The following is a 25,795-nucleotide window of genomic DNA, read 5'->3' as shown; positions in this document are numbered from 1 at the left end:
TTGTATAATGAGGGTGATAAAATCATAGTGGAGACAAATTCTCACTGTAACTCCCACGTGAAATTAGAACTGATAACTTAGAAGTGACAAGGTGGGTCTGCTTTTTGACAATGCTTTTGAATAGCCCAGCAGTGCTTGTTCACTTTCAGTGTCTTGGTAACCACTTTGAGTAGCAATGGAGCTTAAATGAACTGGCATGAGAGACTTTCATTTATACAGAACTTGTAAAATTTCTATTACAGTCATCCTCTCTTCTACCTCACTGTTCATGACAGTATAAAATTCAGAAGGAAGTTTTATATATATATGTGTGTGTGTGTGTGTGTGTGTGTATTTTAAAATGTGAGGAAAAAGAGAAAGGACATTGCAGAAAACAAACTACCTAAAAGTAACAAACATAGTCTCTCCAATGTACTGTTAGCCTTCTACTGAATAACTTGGCTTTTAATAGCATACAGAATTTCAACTAATCCTGAGTACTATTATCCATAAAAATCAAGAACCAAGTGTATCTGTGACACTGATTATGCTTTGATTTTTTAAAATATGTAATTATATATAGAGAGATATATTTTCTTTGAGGGCCATATACGGCTGGAACACTCTTGTCATAGTTTGGTGGTTTTGCTGTCAATATTCCACATCATAACATCATGTGCAGTATGGATTATTGGAAGGTTCATGCTCTGGTTCCGTGGAATGGCGGCATCCCGAGTGCTCAGCTCTCGGAGGAGAACTACTTATCCCAGAGGACTTTGCAGAGGATGGTTCCCTGACCATGACATGTCCTGATTGGGAATCAAACCGGGGCCGCAGGGGTGGGAGCGCCAAATCCTAACCACTAGACCATCTGGGAGACCATAAACTGAGGGTTTTCAAGGCCAGTGTAGATGAGGCTTTGAGCAGCATGTTCTATTGGGAGTTGTCCTTGCCCATGGCAGGAGGAGTGGAACGAGGTGATCTTAAGGTCCTTTACAACTTAAACTATTTTATGATTTTACTTCTATTAATGTCTATCAACATGTTATCCATCCTCCCTTTGGAGAAAAAGAGTTAGATAGTCATTTTCAAAGGCTCATTTTCATCTCAGCTAACTTCAATATTTAATTGAGATACAAAGATGGAAATCATTTACCACTCAGTCAATGACCAAATTACGTACCTCCAGATTGTATAAAACCTGAAACATCTGCAAGTGCTGTTTCTTCCAACTGAAAATTGCAGCAGTGCTCAGGAGCAAGGAGCTTTAAATTCATAATCCTTCACAAGTCAATAGTATTAAAATAACTCTTTTTTTGTTGTACACTGCTATCCTACACTCTACCACATGTTGGAGCAACAGACAATATTTGTAATACAAGCTAATAATATTTCTGTAATATAAACTAAACTACAGAAAAATCTACTGGTAAAAATAAAAAAGTAAATACATTAATGGACTAAATAAATAAATAAAGATAAGCTATTTGTGTTTTTGCTATGTATTACTGATTAATCAAACTAATAAAAATTTCCCGAATCACATCACCAAATGAATTTTACATAGCTGAAATTTCTCAAGTAACAGTGAGATTTTGGACATTTATCTAGACATTCTACTTTATCTTTTTAACAATACAAATGTCTTGACTACATATCTGTAAGACAGATGCTTACTGCAACATTTATTTATGCTAGATTTTTACATTTAATGGAAAACAACAGGGAAAAAATATCTAGAGAGAACAAAGTTATACTATATTCTTCATATATAGCCATTTTTAATGAAGATAAAAGTTTATTGCCTGTCTCATGCAAAATTCAAGGAGAAGAAACTGCAGAGATCCCTTATCAAGCTCAGTGGGAAGAACTGAATAATTGCAGTGAAAATGAAAAGTTTGTCCTTTGATTTTAGTATTAATGTTTGTTCTGTGTAAAAATTCAGTTGTGTACTGATGTTCCCATTTATTTATTCTAAATATTTATATGCATTTCTGACATTTTTATTCATGTTCATTTTTTTACCTTTGTGCTTCCATTATGTAACATCTATTGATAAACACAATGACTCCTCTGTATTTTACATTTATGATTGGATAAACTATGAAATGAATACTAAAAAGACATGCATTCTGGGGGTTAATATCTACCTAAAAACTTAATTCTAGCTGACAGCATTCTACTGTTTATATATATATATGTGTGTGTGTGTGTGTGTGTGTGTGTGTGTGTGTGTATGTATGTATATATATATGTATATATATGTATATATATAAATTCATATATATAAATACATATATATATATGTATATATATAAATTCTACATGCATTTCTCTAAATGCATGTAGAATTCATTAAGATTCTTTTATTCTATTTTATAATGTTTTTCTTTCATTTTATGAACTTATAAATTACAACCACTAAGAAAACACTTAACTAAAATATATATTTTTAAAAAATGAGGTAACTATCAGCTCCTCTTCAAATAAATTATTTATTGTTCATTTACTTCTGAGGTACTTGTTTAAAATGAATAGACATAGTGAAATATGGCCTAGCAGGGAGAAATTTTGTCATGCTGTGCACTAAACTGTTTTGTATACAGGATTTCATGTAAACATATATTATGCAATGTGATTTTATTGTGTCTTCTGAGGACTGAAATGATACATGCCAGAAGCTAGCAGAGGAATGGTGTTGCATAAATTAAAAATATTTTTATATTTCTAGTTAGCAAACCAAATTTTTTAGATGCTTTTTTACAAATTTTTAGCAATTTTTACTTTGCAAGTAATTTCTAGGATATTTACCTGATTTCAGCGTTTAAAGGCCAAAACTTTTCAAAATTAAAGGCAATTTCATCTGTCAGTATATAAACAGGAGAAATGCAATCAAAGATCAAAGGTTTGTGATGATATCCAGTATATTCAAAATATCTTACCATTTACTATCTTTTTCACACCAACTTTTCTCAGGTACTTTTTTCCCAGGTACAATTATGTCGATTTCTATGACACTGTATGGTGTAATAACACTAGCTTTAAACATCTTTCATTTGAAAGTTTTCTTGAGTTTTCTCACTCATTTTTCTAATAGTTTAAAGGTAGACAAATATTTATCTGTCTTCTGGAATCACATCACATTCCAGTGTTTTGCTTTATTTGGTCCCATTATGTTGGCTCTCATCAAGCTGCAGCTGTGTTTAAGGTGACAATGATTTACAGCAGAATTACTGTAGTCTCTGAGGAAAAATCAAGAAGATGAGAAATTGACTTCCCATTTGCATAACATAACCAATCAAATTTTAATTAGAATTGTATTAAATTAATTGACTTCCAGTAACACCTTTGAAATCACATATAAATTTTAAAAAATAAATAAGTCACGTCTCTGATGGAGATCTGTGAATTAAAGATGGTCTTGTAGTCACAAACTGCACTTTCAGCATCCAGTACTAGCTCTATTTTTTATGATTTCCATTTTCTACTAACACAGGTAAAATATGTATTTCTTCAAAGTTGCTTGTTATTCTGATGTAGTGAAAAATATCCTGTTGGAAATGGTTTTCAAATCAAACCAGATATATTGTAAGGAATCACACATTCCAAATGTATCTTAATAAATATTAAGATAAATAAATTAAGATAAATTAAGGTAAACATTAAATACAAATAAATAAATATTTACTACATGCATATAACTTAGGTTGTCAAACAAGTCTTAGGGCTAGTGCTTCTCAAAATTGGTTTTGGCATATATGTTAACTGGAAACTACATATTCTTTTTCTTTCCATTACATTATTAAAACTGTCAATGTTTGAAACATTTATGCACAGGGATTTTTATGTAACCCTGGCAAGATAAAAAGCTGACATGTCTGCAGCTGTTGTGCTCACAATACTAGAGCAAATTGACTAGAAAAGTCATTTTTACAATAATAAATAGAAAGGAGGACATTCTTACATTATGTTTGAAATATACTATGTATATTTATATGTCTGAAGAGTATATTATACCAGAAGGAAAAATAACAATATTCAAAGAAAGTATCCTGTTTACCCAAGTGAAGCTTACCCAGAATAGTATTTTCAGTGTGACTTACATCAAAAGTTGTTTACATTAGACAAGACTGAATGTAGGTTAAAAAGTCAGAAGGCCTGCTCTGATGTTTTATTTTCTTTGAATAATCCACTGGATTTTCATTGCTTAGAATGTGCTTTTAATACATTTAGACAAAGGTTAGTAGATTCTTAGGGATGGTAGTGAAATTTTGAAATATACTTTTTTTTTTTTCTCTCAACCAGAACTACCTGAATCACAAAAAGCTTTTTATCTGTTCTGAACCACAGTGTTAACTGCACATATGTGGTTATATAAATATATAGTTCAATAGATTATGTCCCATTTTAAACTTTGTCATACCGTTGCATACCTTATGAAATCAAATATGTTATCTCTGTATGCCAATATACTACATTTATTTTGTAAATCAGTAAATTCACTTGCAGTTGTCCTCTGATCTGTCTAATTATATGTGGATTATTTTGTTTGTTTGTTGGTTGTTTTTTTAAGTATCTGCTTGCATGTTTGTTTGTTTGTTTTATCTATAGTTTCTGTTTTCCACAGAACACCTTGGAAAGAGCCCCAGATGCAAATCTTTCTTAACGTAAAAAGCATTAGAAATTATACTATTTGCATTGGAAAATATTTCTGGGAGGCATTCAGAACATATCAGTAAAAACTACCACAAGGAATTACCAAGACAACATAGATGTATTGAGTGTTTATAAGGGCTACAAGGGTGAAATAGGTAAAATATACTTGGACACTTTTACTTGAAGCTGTTTTGGCCATAACCAAGACACTACCACAAAAGTAGCAAATCTCAATTATGGGAAGGTTTCAAAGGAAATCCAGAGATCTACAGACAAAAAATGCCCAACATGTTTGTTGAGTCACATGTAAAGCTTGTATTCTAAGGAGTATGTATTTTAAATAATGGGTTATTTGGACTACAGACTGATACACTTAGAGCTGAAATGCCTTTTGTAAAGTAATTCAGAACATCTTCTAGAGTTCTTTAGTAGAATCAACAGTTATGTATTCTTGAATTTTTGAAAACTGTCCCCAATAAAGACTTGTAAAAATTCTAGAAATGAAGATACTGAACAATTAAAAAAAAAAACCAAAAAAAAAACAAAACAGCAAAAAACAGCTCCACAACAAACAACAACAAAAAAAGGAGATAATTATAGATCTGAGTGTAGATAATGTGCAATTCAGAAATTTATAAAATATGTAGAAAAATGTATTGAAGATAGCAAATTTATTAATATTGTAAAATTATTCTCATAGCTGGGAGATACAAAACTACCACACAGCGTTAGTAGCAGAAGCCTATCTCAGAGAAAATGTGTGGCTGAAGTATTGAAGTATTGTAAACAAAAAAGCAAGAACAACAACAAAAACAAACAAACAAAAAACTTGCTATGTTAGCCTTAAAGTTAATTCATTTGTTCTATGTTTAACCTAGATTTAATTCTTTGGCACTTTCTTTTCAAGTAACTTATGATAGCTATTTTGTAGTCCATGCTTTCATCTGTGATGTGAACAAAGCTGCCAATCGATTAATTGATTTTGGCTGTTAAAGTAGTTTATTTGTAAAAGATCACCTTCATTAGCTTCTAAGATTGAAAGAGGCCTTGGCCTAGATTTGACCATTTGCACAAGTAACACTTAAATCTAAATTGTCAAAGAGTCATTAGGCTAAGTATGTGCCAACAGGAGAACTGGAGGGTCAGATTTGTTTCCTGAAATAAATTCATAACAATTTTAACTGGATTTTTATTTTTTTTTCCTCATGTCATGATTCTGTGTCAGTTTCATACTCCCAGTATAGTTTTGCAGTAGCTGTTTCACAGTAATTTTAGAACCTTGTGAGATACTTTGTTTTTTTTGAACCCAGTGGTCTGGAATACTGAACCACTATCAGCAGGCTGACAATATGCCATGGATGTGAAACACCTGAAGGTGACAATTAACAGTACTGAAAAGAGTAACGTTCTTCTTAACGGATATTCATGAACAATATTATTTCTTGAATTATTGTCTACATTTGTTGTTTTTGTTCACAATTCCTCACATACTACATTTGTGTAATAGCAATGGTTCACATTTCAAGCCTTCAAGTATTTCAGCCCTTGTCATCATGAATGTGAAATACAAATGTTATATATTCAAATCTCTTCATTCCATATTAAGGATATAGACACTTTTGACAAAATATTGTCCCTATAGAAAGTAAGTGTGAAATGAAATTTTAGCATCAAATTTATGACTGTTAACAATGTGTGAAACAGGACAAACAAAAAAATTCAGGAATCTTCAGCCACACTGGGAGTTGATGGACAGAACACTGATCTTCAGCAATGCTTTGCTTCAGATCTGGTTCAATTATATTAAAATCTGAGAGAATTTAAAAAAAAAAAAAAAAAAAGTCCTCCATTTCTGTATTCATGACTCACCTGATACATTACATATTTTTCAAGAAATAACTGTTTTGTTATGTCTTAATCAATGAAATGAAATAGTGTTAAGATTCTTATCATAAGACCTGGACTTTTCTAAGGTTGTCTAAAGAATTTCAATTCACAAAAATATAAATAATAATAATAATAAAAAAATCCTCAACAATGAATACAAGAATAATTTCAACAAAGTACACTTAGGCTTAATATATAGATTCTCAGTCATGACACTGATTGGTATGTAGAATAAGTAAAAAGAATATAAAAACTTGCATTCATCTAAGTATCCTGAATAAACAGTTTTATATAAATCACAGAATCTCAAGGGTTGGAAAGGACCTTAAGAGAACACCAAGTCTAATCCACCTGCTAAAAGCAAGATGTGTTTAAAAACCATCCAGATGTTTTCTCTGTCTGAATGCAGTATGGTTAGGCTGAGGATAGACTTGATGATCTTGATGGTCTTTTCCAACCTGAGCAATTCTATGATTCTGTGGTTCTTTTCCCCATTCTGAACAGACTCAGGCTACTAAGCCTTTTCTCATACAGGAGATGCTCCAGGCCCTTAATCATCTTTGCGGCCCTTCTCTGGACTACTTCTAGGAGACCCCTGTCTATTTGAACTGGGGAACCCAAAATTTTTTGGTATTTTTTGATGTCATCAAGACTGAAATTTATAGTATAGTCACCGTATGGTCACTTGACTATGAGATAATCACTTGGGCATCTTTTACAGGCAATGAAAAGAAACAAGTTCTGTGGAGCATGATTCTTTTTCTCCACAGGAGGATAAAAACTCTAACAGAGAAGTATCTTAATCATGCTCATTATAGGAAATTGGCTCATACACATTAATACTGTGAGATAGCTACAATTAAATTACTGTAATTGGTAGAGAATATGTCAAGCTTCTTTCCAAGTGCTGTTAGAGTTCAAATGACCTTCAATTTAGCAGCAGTTCTGTTGCTGCAAGAGTTGAAAGAGTCATTCTGCCTGTTCAGTGCCTATCCTAAGATTTTTAATTTTTTTTTTTTTTTTCCCTGAGGCTGTTTTAGAATTTATTCCATGTCAGCCTGGATTGAAAGGCCCGATTCTGCATCCTTAGCAATAATCAGTTAGCTTTGTGATGTGCAATAGTATTTGTTCAACTACACTGAGTAAGAAACACTTTTTATTTCCCAGAAAGCTCGGAATCTAATCTGCTCCAAGTCAAAAAAGCAGAAAAATCATCAAGATAGCATGGTCATTTAATATTGCATTTACATATGTGAACTAAGAATTCAGTAATTACTGGTGTGAAAAATTCTGATTTGTGATGGAAAAGGGTTTTAGCATTGCTTCTGGTCATTAAAACTGGTCGGTGTTGACTTTCAGTATCAGATAAAAAAATACAATTATAGAAGCTTTTCTTCATTATTTTTTTTTTTGTTTTTTTTTTTGTTTGTTTGTTTTTTCTTATATAGAGCCTGCATTTTCTACCAGAAAATAGTCTTTTGCTATTATGAAGAGAAGATATGAAGTGTATTTTAAGTGTCATTTTTTGACTATGCAGTCTTAAGAGGTGCTTGTTTAAACACCTGTAAACTGGTTTCCAAATATATTAAAATCTTTTTGACATAAGGGTCACAGTGATTTAAAATATAAGTAATAATTATTCCCGAAGGAATTTTTATTTACACATACAGTTCTTAAACTGTCTTGCATTACACATATAAGAATACATAGACTGAAAGAAATTGTTTTTGCTCAAGTTGTGTCAAGTTCCTTTGCTTTCATTTTGTTTGTTTTGATGTACTGTATAAAATTTAAATTCAAACAAAATTGATCTCATGAAGCTTATAGATCTTCACTTTGGCTATGCCCATCTGCCATCTTTTTACTCGCATCCTCTCTGTAAAATCATTGCCCATCAGAAATTTCACTCTATGAATAACATGCTGCTAACAGTAGAACGTTGCAGAAAGTCTCAGAATTCAAGGGTAGAGGACAGGTAATTCTGTCTTTCTTTTGCTCTTAGATTTATTTTTCTTGCACCTGTTTATTGGTCAGGTTTTCCCCAATTGTAAGTGCTCTTTCTTCCTGGATGCTTGTAGTTGTCAGAATCCTGCTTGTATCTCAGCATATTTTGCTCCTTCTGACACCACAGGACAATATTGTGATTATATCCTTGACTGTAAACTGCAGAGCACTCATCATGGTGTTTCTGTTAAAGAAGAGATATGTGCATATATATGCATGATCCTGACTTAATTTACTACTTAATTTACTTGTACAAATGATGAAAATAATTAAATAATATCAATCAAACAGTCACTGTAACAATAAATTGCAATTTGAATATTATGATTCTTACTAGCATAGGCTGATAGCCTCTGTCAGAGACATAATGCTGCTGTGTTTTCTATAGGTGTGTTTGTTTCCTTTGTGGCTGTGACATGTGGAATCAAACTCTATAACCATAACTAGGTTATTAAGCTGGTATGTGTTTATTCAGTGCTAGGCACAAGGGAATCACTCCTCCTATCATGTGCATCGATAGACAGAAATGTTAAAAAGTTTTAGAGCAAGCATATACAGATTCAACAGATTTCCAAGAAACCATTAACACATTCATTGTTTTTCTGGTAACATATTTTACATGCTGTCCCTCCTACTAACACGTGCACAGTCCATAGCGGTGGTCTCACTCCTGTGGTCATTGGGATGAAGTCAGAAATCTTTCTCAGGTTGACCTTCCTTCTTTGACCCAGCTCCTTCTCTTAATCCAGTCAAAACCAGTTTCTTTGGCTACCTTTCCCTTATGTTTGCCCAGCTGCATTGTCTTGATGACAGAAACGTCGACATGTCCCACTGGTCCTTTTCTTCTGACTTTCCCTGAAGCCTAGGATACTTAAACTTCATGTGAAAGGAACCTATTTACCCGATTCCTGATTTCAGCTATGATAGTAATATCAACTCTATTCTTTCTTTTCCTTTTTCCTTTTCCTTTTCTTTGTTTCCGCTTTTTGCTACTCCTTCCTTCCTTCCTTCCTTCCTTCCTTCCTTCCTTCCTTCCTTCCTTCCTTCCTTCCTTCCTTCCTTCCTTCCTTCCTTCCTTCCTTCCTTCCTTCCTTCCTTCCTTCCTTCCTTCCTTCCTTCCTTCCTTCCTTCCTTCCTTCCTTCCTTCCTTCCTTCCTTCCTTCCTTCCTTCCTTCCTTCCTTCCTTCCTTCCTTCCTTCCTTCCTTCCTTCCTTCCTTCCTTCCTTCCTTCCTTCCTTCCTTCCTTCCTTCCTTCCTTCCTTCCTTCCTTCCTTCCTTCCTTCCTTCCTTCCTTCCTTCCTTCCTTCCTTCCTTCCTTCCTTCCTTCCTTCCTTCCTTCCTTCCTTCCTTCCTTCCTTCCTTCCTTCCTTCCTTCCTTCCTTCCTTCCTTCCTTCCTTCCTTCCTTCCTTCCTTCCTTCCTTCCTTCCTTCCTCTCTTTCTCTCTTTCTGCCTTCCTGTTTGTTCAATAATTTTTTAAAAAGCATATATTAAGACCTTTTTTTTCCTTTATTTTTTTTTTATTTTCTTTTTTTTATTTTCATGGGGAACTTCTCTCTTCTACATGATACTTTATAGCTCCTAGTTATTCAATTTGTCTCCTATCCTGTACTTGTTACACTGAAAAACACCTGTCTGCTCGAGAATTCAGTATAAGCAAGGATTATAGTTCAAATATTTACCAAATTAACAAGCTGTTTGACATTGTTTCATAATAATTAAATTAGTGTTGACTTATTGTATAAATGCAATCCATCTCTTTCAAAACTGAATGGGTTAGATGTGGGGGAGGCCTTACAAGGTGAGTGTGCTTTCACTTCTTGATTAATTGTGGCCATTACTTGTTAACTGCCCTGATTAAATACCTATTTAAATACTTCATTTTAAAGCTGGAATGTCTTTTCTTTTTATATGATCGACGAATATCTACTTAACTTCCTCATTTCCCAGTACCACAGATTACATTTGCACATTACTTTACACTGAAAGTCTTTAATACAAAAGTCATTTTCTGAGATTGCGCTAAAAAAGTATGTGCCTCTGTGTATCATAACACCTAGAACACAAATTTATCTTCCACCTCATTTTTGGACCCCTGAGAAAGGTGTTTGTTTTAATAAAATAGATCTGTCTCTCTGTAAGCATTACTGTGATAATTTGTCAAACAGTCACCTAAAACACATATCCAGAATGGATCTGGGCCTCAAGCTTCATAACATTTCTTCTTTGAGATTCATTCCTAGATTTCCTTTTACAGTTTTTTTATTTGTTTGTTTTTTGTTCTTGTTTTTGTTTCTCCCCACAGCATTTCAAAGCATTTGTAATGCTTGCAAATGTTTCTCTTCCTTCAGAGGGTACCTCTTCATGACAATTGTGTAGAGTTTGATCTTAGATCAGTGCTGAATTTTTGATGATTTATTTGTATAAATTGTTGTGATTAATTCTGGTCATGAAATCCATAATATTGCTCCCTCCTGAAAAACAAGAGCTGAAGCAAATAGTAGTTACTAAAGAAAACTGAAGACAGTTGTCTTTTTCTGCTAGGGAAAATTTTATATTAGCTAAAAGCAAAGTAGAGGGGAGCTGGAGATGAGAAAATGTTCTGATAACCTGTGCAGGTCTTGCACAAATTTAGCTGCAATATGCTTCATCATCTATATTTTCCTGGTTTATTATGTACTTGTTTTATATAAAATTTAGTAAAGCATTATTGTTTTTTTCTGACTAAAATTTTATGCAAACTTCTAGAAGAATGCATAGTTGTATGCTTATTGTTTATGCACTGTATACACTTAATTATTGTTCGTTAACATTATTTTTGACAATTCATTGTTTCTGAAAGAAAAATATCTACTGCAAAATGGTGTGGCCCAGGGGCACACTGAACAAGTGCATATAATTCTTCTTGTGTTGGTGATGTATTGCAGTGGTTCTTCTTAATCCTTCTTAACCTTATACAAAGTGTAATTTATTTATCTTATAGAATGTGTGTCTTCTGATAAAAGATATCATCAACATTTATTTTCATTATATCCATATTTCCCAAAGAACTGATAAAGTAAGGTGTCACGATCCTTGAGGAAATGGTTCTAGGAGCTTTGTAGTTATTTTATTTTTGTATAAGCATGAAGTTAATTCCACTCTGAACAGGCTCTGTGTTTCACATTTATTTCAAAAATCCTATATAATTTTTCAGGAGAGTATGAATATGCTTAGCTCAAAATGAAACGAAATGCAATAATTAGATTTTATTTTTCGAAGAATACAATCCATCTTAAATACACACCCTTTTATGTTAATATTGCCTTCCAAACCCTCTGCTACTTTCTCCATATCTCTCACGAACGTGCCAGAATTGAAAGTGTACTATTCACTAATTTATATATTCATTGATGTCTCAGTTTTTACATAATCCTCATACAGGTTAAATGTCTATGAACCTTACTAAGATTTCCTGTTTGACTATTTCTTACTTAGGATATTGCTTCTAGCAGAACTCTATACTATTTACTTGTACATCTGATCTTAACATTGTATTTATCTTTAGAAGTCATGTATACAATTTTAAGCTAAAATAATCTGCCCTTCTTTCAAATAGTAAGTAACTGAGTAGTTTATTCAGGAACCCAGAAAAACCGACACTGAGACTAACTGCTGGCTCAGTGGTTTTAAAACAAGGATGTATATGGAGAATCCAGACTGTGGAGAGTTCAGTGCTAAGTGTCAGATTGGACTCTAAGATAAATTAAGTCCATATACATAAATCTGAAATAAATAAATGACTCTAATAATCAAACATAAAATAAATTGCTGTTGATTCATGTTTTGTTATGGGTAATTTGGGAGTGAAATGCATGCGGATATTATGCTCTTATTGTTGTGGTTTATGCTGGTCACTCCTCTGCAGAAGTATGAGAACTGTAGAAAGTTCTGTAAGTGTGAAAAAACTTACATTGAGATTAGAATTGTTAAAAAGAAAAGGAAAAAAAAAATTAAAAACAACAACAACACACAGAAGAACATCTGAAGTACAATTATTCACCACCCACTGATCTATGCCCATCCAGTACCCAAGCAGAAGCAGCGTCATCCCTGGCCAGTTTCCCCATTTTGTTGTTCAAAATGGCAACACATGGCATGGGGTATCCATTTGATCAACTTAGCTCATCTGTCCTGACTTTGTCCCCTCCCAGACCCTTGAAGGCAAAACTGTATGAAAAACAGAAAGGTCCTCATCTCTGTGCAAGCACTATTCTGCAACTACTTTAATATTGTGTTATCAACATAATTTTCCTTGTAAATCCAAAAGATAGTGCCATACCATTAATATGAAGATAATTAACTCTATCCCAGCCAAAATCATAATGAGGTTTATCTAAATTAACTTCTTTTACATTAGTTGTCCATAAATTGTACTACCATTAAGCACCTTTTGTTTTGTAGGTCATATGTGTCTAGGGTAGAAAGGGAGATAAAGAAAATTATTTATTTATAGGTGTATGGTATCGAGTAATCTTCTAAGAAATGACACAGAGTCATTCCAGTACTTACAGTGAAAGGTCTTCTGAAGAAGGAGAAGCTGGAAAACATAAAGGTTGTCAAACTTCTGGAGTCTCCTATAAACATGTGTATTTGTATTAGCCCATCACAATCCCATACTTTTGCTATTACTTTCTACAAACCCTATCTGTGCACAAAAGCTTCCTTAGAAGAACAGCAGTGTGTTCTTTGATATCTTCAAAAATCATGTAATGGATAATCAGCCAAAAAGGAAATGCTGTACAAAACACTTCTGTTGATGCTTGAAGCGCAATATTATTCTCAGAAAGTAACAAAACAAAACAAAACAAACAAACAAGCAAACAAACAAACAAAAGGAAGCAAAAGAAACATGCATCATATGACAGATGTCTAATCTTTGAAATAGATACACATCAGGATAAATATTTAGCACTGAAAATTACTTTTTTCAAGCTATTTTTCAGAGGACACAAACTGTTAAGCTGTTAGAAATTAAAGAAAGTAAAAACTGAAAAAAAAACAAAAACAAAAAAACCAAAAAAAACAAAGACATGTTACTGTTCCTAAATGTTTCAATGGGAACATTAACTTTTCATTCAGAGCAATTTCTTTGGTGATATTTTCAGCTATCTGCTTTTGAGGAATTTCGTCTAAAGTGAGTGCTTGTCACTGTAATGCAATCACATGCAAAAGTATGCCTTTGAAAGATTTTTCTAAATGTTTGAAAATCTCTCCTCCTTATATCTACCAAATATAATTTTTTTTATGCTCTTCTTTACACCCATAAAACTATTTTACATTTCCTGTATGTATGCCTTCCATGCATTCTCTTCTACTGATTTCTTCCTTCCCTCATGGTCTTATGTAATTTATTTCTCTTATGATTTTGGTGTCTTGGATCTGATATATATACTACATCTTAGAATTCAGTGTCGATCTCATTCTACCTCAAATGTCTTCTAGTTCTCAATAAGGAATTGATATGAGATGTGAATACAAGAACATAAGATTTAAGAATAAATATACAAAGATGGAACTTGTCACAGCCAACACAGAAATAAGATTCAAAATTCCAGTGCACCAGGATAAAAATAAAAACATTTCTATCTTATCGAGCATTTTGAAACAACTGTCACAAAATCTGTGTGATAGGAAATGCTTAAAAGATCAGAAAAATTAAACTGGGTAATCTTACTATTCTGTTCTCTGTGATCTTATGATTACACTGGGAAGGGAAGATATCCCTTGAAATTGCAGTCACCATACTTTACAGAGCTCTGACTTATGATGGATCACATGAAGAAATGAAGTATTTTAACACAGAGCTGAAGGCCTGTATAGTCATGTCTCTCCCTAATCAAATAGATCTGTAAATCTCCATAACACAGCATGGCTAAGAGCACTGGTGAGTTAATATCTTTTACACTGAAAATTAAGGCTGTAGGGACACCAGAATATGTCCTGTGTATTGCATGATAACATGTAGACAGTGGCATAATTTTAACGGAGATGTAAGCATTAGAACTGAAAGTACAGATTTTAAAACATTTTGCTTTTTGAGATAATTAAGGTTTAATATATATTTTTGAGAACTCATCTAACCTATATACTTAGAATATAATTCTAATTATGATGTACAATGTTCAATAAACTGATTGAGAAATCTCTATCCAAGAGACTAAGAAGCTGGCAGCCAATACAATTTAATGAACTCATAATTATAGTTGGCAATGACTCTCGGTATGTGTAACGTAAGTTCAAATACCTTTTATAAAACAGATTAGAAGTGTGGGCTAATGGCATGTATAAAGAAGATGATGGCTGAAGGTAGATGGCGTTTATCAGATGCAGTATTATTTTTAATTACATTTGATACATATTTCCATTATTTACTTGTTTCTAAGATTAATTAAATAAAGTCCTACACAAATCCATTTTTGAGCACATTACATACATGGAAGGCCTGAAAGCATAGTTCAGATTCTCTGAAATAACATATTCAAAGCTGATCAAATAATAAAAGGAGTATATCTAAATAGGTAGCACTACAGCTATCGCAATGTGGTTCCCAAGCAGTATCACAGTGATGGAAATACCCATTTACCCATTCAATATTTTGGCTGTGTTTTTGTCCCTAAAGCAATATATTTGCTTTAGTAGCTGAAAGGCAACATAATATCTATATGTAGTACATAAAACAAACAAACAAACAAACAACAACAACAACAAAAAACAAATAATTTTTATAGTGTAAACTGGCCAGGTTAAAGACATGTTAGCCTTATTAAACAACATCTTGCAGTGTACGTAATTTTCATGGGAGCAATTAAACTCATCTTTGCCTTAAGGAGAGACAACTATCTCTTTATTTTTTCCTCTATGGTTCCTTTCTTTGGAGTATTCCAGTAATTGCAGATGTCCAGGACAAAGTAAATCACAGTATCACAGTCTCGTGCGGGTTGGAAGGGACCTTAGAGATCATCGAGTCCAACCCCCGGACTGTGTAGCAGAGTGGCACTCCTACCACTTGCGCCACAGGGGGGCTTCGAACCCGGGCCTCCGCTGTTGCAGAGCAGCATTCCTACCACTGCTCCACTGGGGCACACCAATAAAGTAAGACTGACAACTGATGGATGCTTTCAATTTGCATAATTCAGTCTTGGAAGTCCAGCATATCAAAATCACTGAAAATTTACTGCTTACAGTATCACCGTAAATATTTTCTTGTTTCTGTGGCAGTGTTCAAGAAGAACGTGCCTGCCCAGTTTAGACTATGATCAAATTACTGTTTTCCGTTTTGTCAAATTTATTTAATAGCATATTCCATTACTGTTTCTGAAAGCATAGTAACAAAACGTGGGTTTCTTTCTGGTCTATCACTTTGTAAAGTAAAATGCATTCATTTAGATTACCTTTGTAGCGCTCTCATCATTCCTTAACCTTACTCTAAACTACAAAGAGATATCAACATAACAATATTCTAAAAATGACATTCTGTCTAGTACTATAACAATTTTGTGATGGTTCTAGAGCATCTTTAAGATCTGAAATGTAATCTTCTTTGACCTGCATTTTGCAAATTAATAAAGTATCCGTATGGTCTTAGCTTCTTACCATGAAAAACGTTTTTATTTTATATTGCATGCCAGATAGATTCCAGTTATTCTCACAGAGAAATGATAACATCTAGAAACTAGTAGTTGCTCTGAAAGTGTCTTCTTAAAGGGTTTTGTTGCAGAAAGGAGCCAGGTTGAGACTCGAACTCGTGGGTACTCCAGGGTTGATTTTATTAACAAGCTCAGTGCACGGTGCAACATGCATACATAGCTTGGGTCACTCCTAGTGAATGACCATCAAGCTTTACAGAGGTCGTATATTTATATGATTAGGTAAACATTACATCACTTATGTTATTCATTCTCGTGATTAATCAATCTATCTTCAGTTCTTCTTTCGAAAACGCTGTGTTCCATCTTAGGCCCAGACTTCATGCTTCACGTGTTATTCTACTTTTAAACTTGTCCAAAAATTCATTATCTTCTTTCATCCAAGCCATCCGAGCTAGACCAGTCCATTCCATCTGTCTCATGATTTTAACTTATTAACTACTAAATAACAATGTCAGCACTATGATTGTCTAACTCTGCTGTTTTATAGTCTAACACCCCTACATGGGTCATAGTTCAGGGCTATACAGGGGATACATGAATAACATATTGGTTGAGGGCTTTACCATTTTCTCTATCAGGTATCTTTTTCATTTTTGTTGAAATAGCTACAAACTAGGCACTCAGTTGAGTTTTTTGTTCATTTCTGCTGTCTGATGTAGCCTTAACTGTTTGGTTTTTGGCTGTATCTGTTGAAGTGCAAATGATACTTTCCTGTCTCCATAGGACTAACAATTGTGAAACATGAAAATACTGCACTGTACGAAGTGTAGAACACTGAATAGAATATTAGGATGCTCTAAGAAATGATTCCTCTCTAATCAAAATAAATGTTTCCATGAAGACCAGGAAGTAAAAAATAAAGTCTTTTGTTTATGGTCTAAAGGGTACAGATAGCACACTTTCAGATAATTTGGTTTCATATTATCACACAGTCTATAGTATATGTCTATTGCTATTTTATATATGTGTGTGTGTGTATATATACATATATATATATCTACAATAGAGAACAACTGCTTGTGTTTTGCACAGCAATAATGATAGCAACCAATCCTTAGCTGACCTAAGTATTTTAAAACAGGAATACAAAACTGTTATTTCTTTAAAGAGGTGAAAAAAAAGGTTCCTGCTTAGAATTAAATGCTTCTTAACATATGCTGTACATAAAACCTTCGGGGAATACTTGCATAAACTTAGTGCTAAGAAAAGCTGTTAACAGAATATGTTTTAGAGACTGAACACTTGAGAAGGAAAGAATTTTACGCAAAAGATGTATCACTGACTCACATTTGTAGCAAATATACATTCCCAACATACTGTTGCTTATTATGCAATTCAAGTGAAGTTCTTATTTTTCCATTACGAAGGCCTGGGAATTACAGAGGGCAATTGCTACAAGCAACTGTACAAGAAAAACAAACAAACAAAAAAACAACCCAAAACTCACAAAATTCAAGTAATTTTATTTTCCTTGAACATCAGAAAGTTAAGCCTATTTATTACACTGTTGTATCTTGTGGTGTTTTGCAGTTTCAGTTCAGAATTGTCATTGATGGCTGAAGTATTTACAAGGATTGTCTGGCTACACCTGTAAGACATCTGGTTCAGCAGCCTTCCAAGACTTCCAGGAGTTCTAGACATAGCTTTCTCATCCACCTCCGTAAGAGCTACATCCTCTCCTGTGATACATCCAAAACAGCTTTCATCACAGATGTCCAGTTAACCAGAATTCCAGGTGTACATGTCATCAGTACTTATCTGTAGTATATACAGAACTGCGAACTCTTGAATAAATTAATAGTTAATACCTTGACTTCTCTATGAAGCAGGGTAATTGTAGTCTCCTCTTTTCTATTGGCTACTTTCAAACAACATGTTAAAAAACATCTTTCAAAAAAACTTTGTTCAGCCTATTTTCACTGAAATTTGGATTAAATTAAAAATGTATGGAGGAATAAGCAATAAAAAGCATGCAAATACAAATCTGTACAACTGTTGTGGTTTAACCCTGAGGATAGCTAATCACCATACAGTCATTTGCTCACTCCCTTTGCTTCCCAGTGGGATGTGGGAGAGAATAGGGAAAAAAAAACCCCACAAAGTAGAACTTGTGGGTTGAGATAAAACTATTTACTAAGAAAGAGAAAAGGAAAAAGGACAGTGCTTATGTATATATATGCATATGTATATATAAAGGTATATAATGAGTGAAGTACAAGCATTTACTCTCACCCTGCAACTGCTGCCCATCTAGGCCTGCAAGCAGCAGAAGAGTGCCAAACAAACACCTACCCCATTCAAAACTCCTTCTTCATGATGTCATATAATATGGAATATTCCTTTGGCCACTTTAAGTCGTCTGTCCTAATTCTGTTCTCTCCCACATCCTTGGTCCCTTCATTGCAAATGGCCTTAGCTCTGTACAACACTGCTTAACAGCAACTATAACCATTGGTGTTTTATCAACATTATTTATCTCCTAGAACCAAAACATAATATCATGTCAGACTCAACCGTATTTCCTACAGGATGCTATTCTGAAAAGCTAGATGTGGAATGAAAAAACAAAACAAAACAGAATATGTTCACTACAATCAATGACATTTTTTTTCTTGCTGACATATATGGAGTGAATAGCTCCAAATACAGGTCTAAAAATTCTCAGTAACCAATGTTTCATACAACCTAGTACTCTTTTATAATAACTTCATCCAGAAAACTGATCATACAACTGAGCAATACAAAGATATTGAGTTCAATGAAATGTGCAAATCCAAGTATCCTACTATAGAAAGAAAATATGAGTATAGAAATTTATTCCAGACTCAGACTGTGCAGAATATGTTGAGTCTAGAAACAAATTTTAATTGCATTTAGAAAAAAAAAAAAAAAAAAGCCAATTAAAAATCTATGTCTGGAAATTCTTCATTGTCTAATTGATGGATAAAATTGATCTTTGAATTTGTTAACATAGACAAAGATTACCAAAAAGCACCACCAAAACAGGAACAGCAATAAAACCAAAATCAAAACATCCAATAACTAAATAATTTAAATTAAATTAATAATTATAATAATTATTATTATGATAATGGTTATGATTTTGACTGCGGCAGTGGAGAGAATACTGTGGATATTTACTTGATCTCACAATGTACTGAAAGACTGTATGTATGTATGTCAGTCTTTCTACTCAAAAGGACAGCTGTGATTTCTAAATCAAATACTCAGATAAATAGGAGTAAATGTCTGTGAGAAAGGCAAGTGTTACAGTAATTCCATGCAAGATGTACAGTGTTTGCAAGCAGGCATCATTGAAACTGTTGCATTTCTGTATACTTGCCACAGTGACCTACCAAGGAGAAAATTGTTTCCTGCAAGGAAGTATTTCAAGCGTCAATACAGAGAATATAGATAAAATGATATAATGAAAAATGTGAACTTTCCTCCCTGTTGTATCTCAGTTCCTGAAATAATTTATGATGAAATCTTGTAAATGTTTGTGGGCAAAAATGTTCAGAGTAAACTCTGAGAATGTGTACATATGGAGTTCCACATGCAGATTGTACTGTCTGGTCCTAGTCTGGATATTTAACTGTCTCTGTAGTACATACATGTAAAATCTCTCAAAAGGAGATTTTACAGGACTCTTGAGCCAGCAAACAACAGCCCTCATTCCCTATAATTTAAAGCAGTATATAATGTGGAAGTATAACAAAAAATCAGAATCTCCAAACCTAACAAACACTTCAAAGCTGTAATTGATTTTAGTGATGTAAGGAAGTGCCTAACCCACAGAACACTGATAAAAGTGCATTAACAAAGTTTTTGATATTATTCTTGCACGGAGTATTCATGGGAGCAGGTGTGGATGTCTGTGGCAGGAAAAGCTACTGGAGGTCTGGAGGTTATTTATCCCATTTGAAAACCACCAGCCTTTGACCTGCAAATGAACAAAGTGAAAATATGAATAGTGTTTTGTAGTGAATATTGTTTTTTGTTGTTTTTTCTTTTTAAAACTTTTTTCTTGCTTTTTTTTTTTTTTTTTTTTTTTTTTTTTTTAAATCTGGACTGTGCTATAGATTATCACTGCCTACTTCTCACCAGATTTCCATGTAGTCAAAGGTAAGAAAAACTGGAAATATGTTTATGTAAGCCAATGAATGTTCATTTCTCTTAGAGAACAATGGAAAAGCTCTATTTAGAAATGATGAACTGAAATCGTAAGTGATTTTAATCGGGACAGAATCTGAACCATGCATGAAATACCAATTTAGGTTAAAAAACCTAAAATTAGACTCAATACATACATGCTTAGAAGTTTTCTAAAACTGAAAACAAACTCATTACTTCTTTGCTTTACTTCTGAAGCTAGGAACAAATCTCTAGTGGGAAGTACATTTAAACTAGGTGCTTAAATCAGTGGAGATCTACAGTTTGGCATGGTTGGCTCAAATGTAAACTAGTGCCATCTAAGGTAACCTCCAGTCTAGTCATGGAGTTATCTAGTTCAACCTGTGCCTATGGCAGGGGGCAGCAGGCCCATAGACCCCCAACCTAAAAATGGGAAGGGGAAATGGGAAAGTTAGGGAGATGGGAGATGGACCCAAAAGCAGAACAGCAGCAACGATGTAAGGAGGAAACTTAATTTTACTGAATATTATATTGGAATGCAAGATAATACAATATAATACAATATAAATAGAATTGAGGCTAATAAATCCAATAAAATGTGAGAGACAACATCCAAAACCGAAAACCTTACTCAACTGAAAGCACAGAGCTGAGGAGCACACCCACGAACTGCCAGGCAGGGAGTGAGAGAGTGAATCTAGTGATTTCCTCCTGTGACTTATCTTCCTCTCTGAACGTGAAGTCCTCTGGGATATGTATTTCTTTTCTCTTCTGAGAACCAGGTATCCAAAAAGTTGTCAGTCCATGGAACTGGAGCATTAACTCTTAATCCCCCATACTTTACATGTTGTTATGATGTGGAATACTGACAACAAAAATTATAAAACCATGACAAATCCTCATTTCAGAAAGGCTTAGATTTCCCCACAGGTTCTTATTAAACATGGCAGCCTTTGTGGTTGTCTTGAATACCTACACATATCTCAAATATCTCTATATAGACTCAACAGAACTGAACTCCCAAACTGACATTTTGGTAGCAGCTAAATTTAGAGTTTCAATCAGGAAGCAGCAGCTTTTTCTCTCAGTCACCTTGCATTTTGTGTATTCTGAGAAAACCTGATGAAGAATGGCAGGATCTTTTCAGTCAAAAGGAGCAAGTAGGTTGGTCTAAGATGTAATTCATCTCCTGACAAAATGTTTATTGTCCAGATAAATCATCCCCACTTAATTTTAGAAATCTAAGTTTGGAAAAAAGAACCTTCCTCTTAAAGCTTTAAAGGCAAGCTTATTTGTTTGAATAATTATCTTCATTAAAAAAATAAAGACATTTCAGGACCTGTTTAGAAGCATAAGTTCAAACTTCTTGAGAAATTTAGTTAAATAGAAAGGTATATAGTAAATAGAGGGGTTTACAAGTGAAAAGTATTTTAGATAAAGTTTTGTACTAGTTTTGAACTCAATTTTCTTTGAATCTTTGAGCAGCTATTGTCTTACTCTTTCAACACACAATGGAGGGAATTATTATGGATTCCAAGCCAGAGACTTCCTAGAATATGACATGCTGATTTTAGGTATTGATATCCTCAACCAGCTGTACTACCACTATCAAGAGTATGATATGAAAAGTTTCAATCTGTAAGGGAAAAAAAATTTTAAAAAAATAATAAAAAAATAGGAAGATCTTAGGAAAGTCAAGGTTTAACTAACATTTTTTATCATGTTACCTAGGGTGTTTTACCCACTGAAAATGTGAAAAAAGGACATGAGTTTCTTCCTCTGACAGGCACCTGAGGGTTTAATGATAGAACACTGCTTCTACACAAAGTGCTTTTGGAGGGTATATTGAAAGCCTTAGTTGCTTGTTCGGGTGCCAAGAATTGCAATAAATTGCAGTGTCCATTGGCTGAATACTTGTCATGCTAATTTGTTTCTGTGATAGAACGTCTTGTAAATACTGTTACAAGTCAAACATTAAACAATATGTCTATTGCATTTTAATAATTTTTATGTGCAGAAACTACAGTATTGATTTGAGTCAGTTATTGCCACAGATTAACTATTTCTGTAATAAAATATATCACAGTGAGCAATTAATGATCAATTAATGTTAACTCTGTTATGCATTTTGGTACCTCCCTTTCACAACAGATTACCAAAACAAGTCTCATTTGCAATATTTTATTCTGCAGATACTGCAGCTTGTTTTCCAAAATGTTCACCACAGTCTTACAGAAGTGAGGAAATGGTCAATTTCCATAGCTTAAAAGTGTATTAAAATAATAGGGCTCCTTTTCATTTTCAATCATGTTTACAACTTTTTTTCCTCCAAGTGATTTTGCAGTGAGGTGGCTCTTTTTAGAAGCTGATATCTTACATAAAATTTCTCTGGCTTCAGGACTGCTGACATTTTTTCTTATTTCTCAGTATGTAACACTGATCTGACAAATTAATTTTGCATAGATCAGTTGATCAGTAATTCCTTCTGTACCCTTGAAGGTAGTGGCAAGAATGAAAATTTCAAGCTTCCAAAACAGCCACATCTGTTCAAGTAACAGAGGAAATCAGTGCTCACTGATTTCTAGTAGTTCTCAGTAAATTAATGAGATGAATTTTCCTTCCTTAATATCTGAAGTTTGTAAAAAAAATACAAGCTACATCATCATAGAGAAATTCATGCAGTTTTATGCAACTGATTCTGAGGATAAAAAATACCTCTATATTTTTATTGGAAATATTTGTACATAAAATGCTCAGCTTGAACGATGATCAGACTAAGTGTACCATCATTTAGAACCTTGATAATGCTTCCTCTCACACAGTGTAATATAACTGTGATTTGATTTGGCCCCAATGGAAGATTATATATGAATACGTGGACATTATTATTCATTATGTATCATACATTAAATATATGTTACATATGCATACATGGAAAGATAAAATCTGTACATGAATAAAACTTGCAGAATAACTTTGAGGAAAAAAGGCAGTTAAGTAAAGTAGGACATTTTTGACTGTGTAAATTCCTTGTAGTATTCCTGATTGAATCGGGACATTTTTGATGCAATGCTAATGGCAATAAATATTACTTAACTGACAGTTTCACTGAAGTCTCAGAATACGAATCTAAACAGAATATTTCAAAGGCACATTCATCTAAACAATTAAAAAGCTAGAGGACTGTGTGGTGAGATAAATAAGGAAGAATTTAAATATCATATTAGAAAGAAAAAATATTAATCTTAATTTTATATATAGAACATCAAGTTCACCTAACAACCAAATGATGAGCATGTGTCTGACATTAAGAAACTGATTCATGCCTTTTAAAATGTGGAGAGAATTTGAAAATATATTACCTTTTAAGCTTACTTCGAATTATTACATAAATTAAAATTCATATTAAGAAATGGAATGTGGGACTCATACGGAATTTACTCTGATACTTTTTCTGAACAGGAGTAAAATTTTATTTCAGAAAAAACTTTGACTCCATTGTTGAAAATGACATTTATATCAACATTGGATTTTGAATGCTATAGTTCTTTTAAAAGCTAATATTTCCCTTACCCTTATTTAGATTTGAAGAAAACAGATTTGAAAACGTTAACAGCTATTACCAAAGATCTTAATCTTGCCTCATTTTACACAAGTGATTATTTTCAAACATATAACTGCACAAGGTGTGTGCATATCCATAAGTATGGGTGCATGGAGTCTAGATCAGAATCAGTGCAATAGGCCAAATTCTGAGTCAAAATTTGGCATGCAGTATAAGAAATATGTATTACATAATATATTACATAATGTATTATTACATAGTATTACATAATAGTAGTGTATTTATATGTTATTCATAAATACATGTTCTTGGATGACAAGAAACAGGGATATCTGGCAGGCAAATAAACAAGTGAAAAAAGCAAACAACAACAGGAACAGTAAAAGCAAATAAAAATAAAATATCTGAGCAACCAAAGAGTTCTGCAACTCTGTCAGGCTATAACAGCTGTTCAAAAGAGCCTTTGGAATGATAGCTATCAGCCTTGTGAATGCGCTGCAGAGTGCTGTTCTGGACCCTAGCAGTTGTTCGTTTGTTTTCATGAGTCATACAGACACATTTTAGGGGTTAATTATAATATAAATTATAGCAAATGCTATAATTAATTTAAAAAATCTACAGCCTTAAAGTGAGCACACTTGAATTACTAAGTACATAACACTTTGAATGATCAGTAGTTTCCCGTTACTGTTGTAGACACTGAATAATTGTGCAGGATATTAATACTGGGTGACATCTTACTTGCATAATGCTGACAATCTAATATTATATTTTTATATTTTTACAACAGTCATTCAATCATCTATTTATGTTTCTACACTTTGTATAGCTCAGGCCATAAGGTTGTTTTATTTTTTTTGTTTGTTTCTTGGTTTTCTTTCTTTCTTTTGGTTTGTTTGCTTGTTTTAGCTTTTGTTTTTGTATTTTTCCACTCAATGATCCCTGTAAGAAAAAGGTAATTTGAAACAATTTAATTGAATTATCTCAATAGCTGTGTTTATTGAATTAAGGAAATTAAAGGGTGGCTTATACAGCATATTAAACTTAGTGTTGATGTGAAAACAACTTCTTTTCATTCAAATGAAATAGCTTACCAAATCACTGATATTTGTTTTACAATCTTATCATGACATACTATAGCAGCTATAAAGCAAGCTCACTAAGCTGCTCATGTTACTGAAATCCTATGGAGAGAAGAATGACATAAGATCGTGTAAGAAGATATTTAAAATTATGCACACATTTTAAAATATCACAGTATCACAGTATCACAGTGACAATCTACCTGACCAGGTAGACTGGGGGGGGGGGGGAAATATTGAAAATGATCAAAAATATTTCTGCAAAATATATGTATGAATCCACATGGAATATTGCAGTTGTCATAGTGACCACCGCATCCGAACTCTGTCTGAGCCGTGTCTGTGTGGTTCTTAGAGTTTTAAAATAATGAAGGTAATTGTTCATAGTATATTGAGTTTGTCTTTGAAATAATACCATGAAAGTATTGACAGACGACTCACCTAACAGCAGAACTGAGATTAGTTGTTGAGGGTTATTGTCTTCTCATCTCAAAGTTATGTGAAATGTCAGTTAATTGAAAATGGTAATTGTTCCACATAACAACGTCAACTGTTACTTTCCAGGAAATATGCTGCTCTTAAATTAATAGCCATTGATCCAGAGGTATTCCATAATTTTTCTCCCTCCCTCCCTCCCTCCCTCCCTCCTTTATTTATTTATTTATTTGTTTGTTTGTTTGTTTTGCAAGTTATCCAGCCATCAGCCCTTGGAACAAAATCTATTTCACCATTTTTATTGACCATTCATTACTGAATGACTCTCCTTCCTGTTCAGATATAGACTAAAATAGGTCTATCC

General features: G+C 33.4%; 1 protein-coding gene across 4 annotated transcripts in view; it reads left to right on the top strand.

Moving 5' to 3' along the window:
- Positions 1 to 25,795, top strand: part of GPC5 (glypican 5) — a 508,496-nt gene that overhangs the window by 345,849 nt on the left and 136,852 nt on the right. The window contains exon 8 of one of the 4 annotated variants that reach the window (XM_015851540.3): positions 17,746 to 18,198. The exons of the other annotated variants lie outside the window; for them this stretch is intronic. Within the exon in view, the coding sequence (XP_015707026.2) occupies positions 17,746 to 17,768 (23 nt within the window). The 3' untranslated portion in view covers positions 17,769 to 18,198. Of the gene's footprint in view, positions 1 to 17,745; positions 18,199 to 25,795 lie in introns of those variants that run through there. 4 annotated transcript variants of the gene reach the window in all.

This window comes from Coturnix japonica, chromosome 1, assembly GCF_054131305.1.
Source record: "Coturnix japonica strain WE chromosome 1, WE-NBRP24, whole genome shotgun sequence".
In the NCBI taxonomy this organism is placed as follows: Eukaryota; Metazoa; Chordata; class Aves; order Galliformes; family Phasianidae; genus Coturnix; species Coturnix japonica.
The sequence above is the reverse complement of the archived record's forward strand: the minus strand, read 5'-3'. Positions and strand labels throughout refer to the sequence as shown.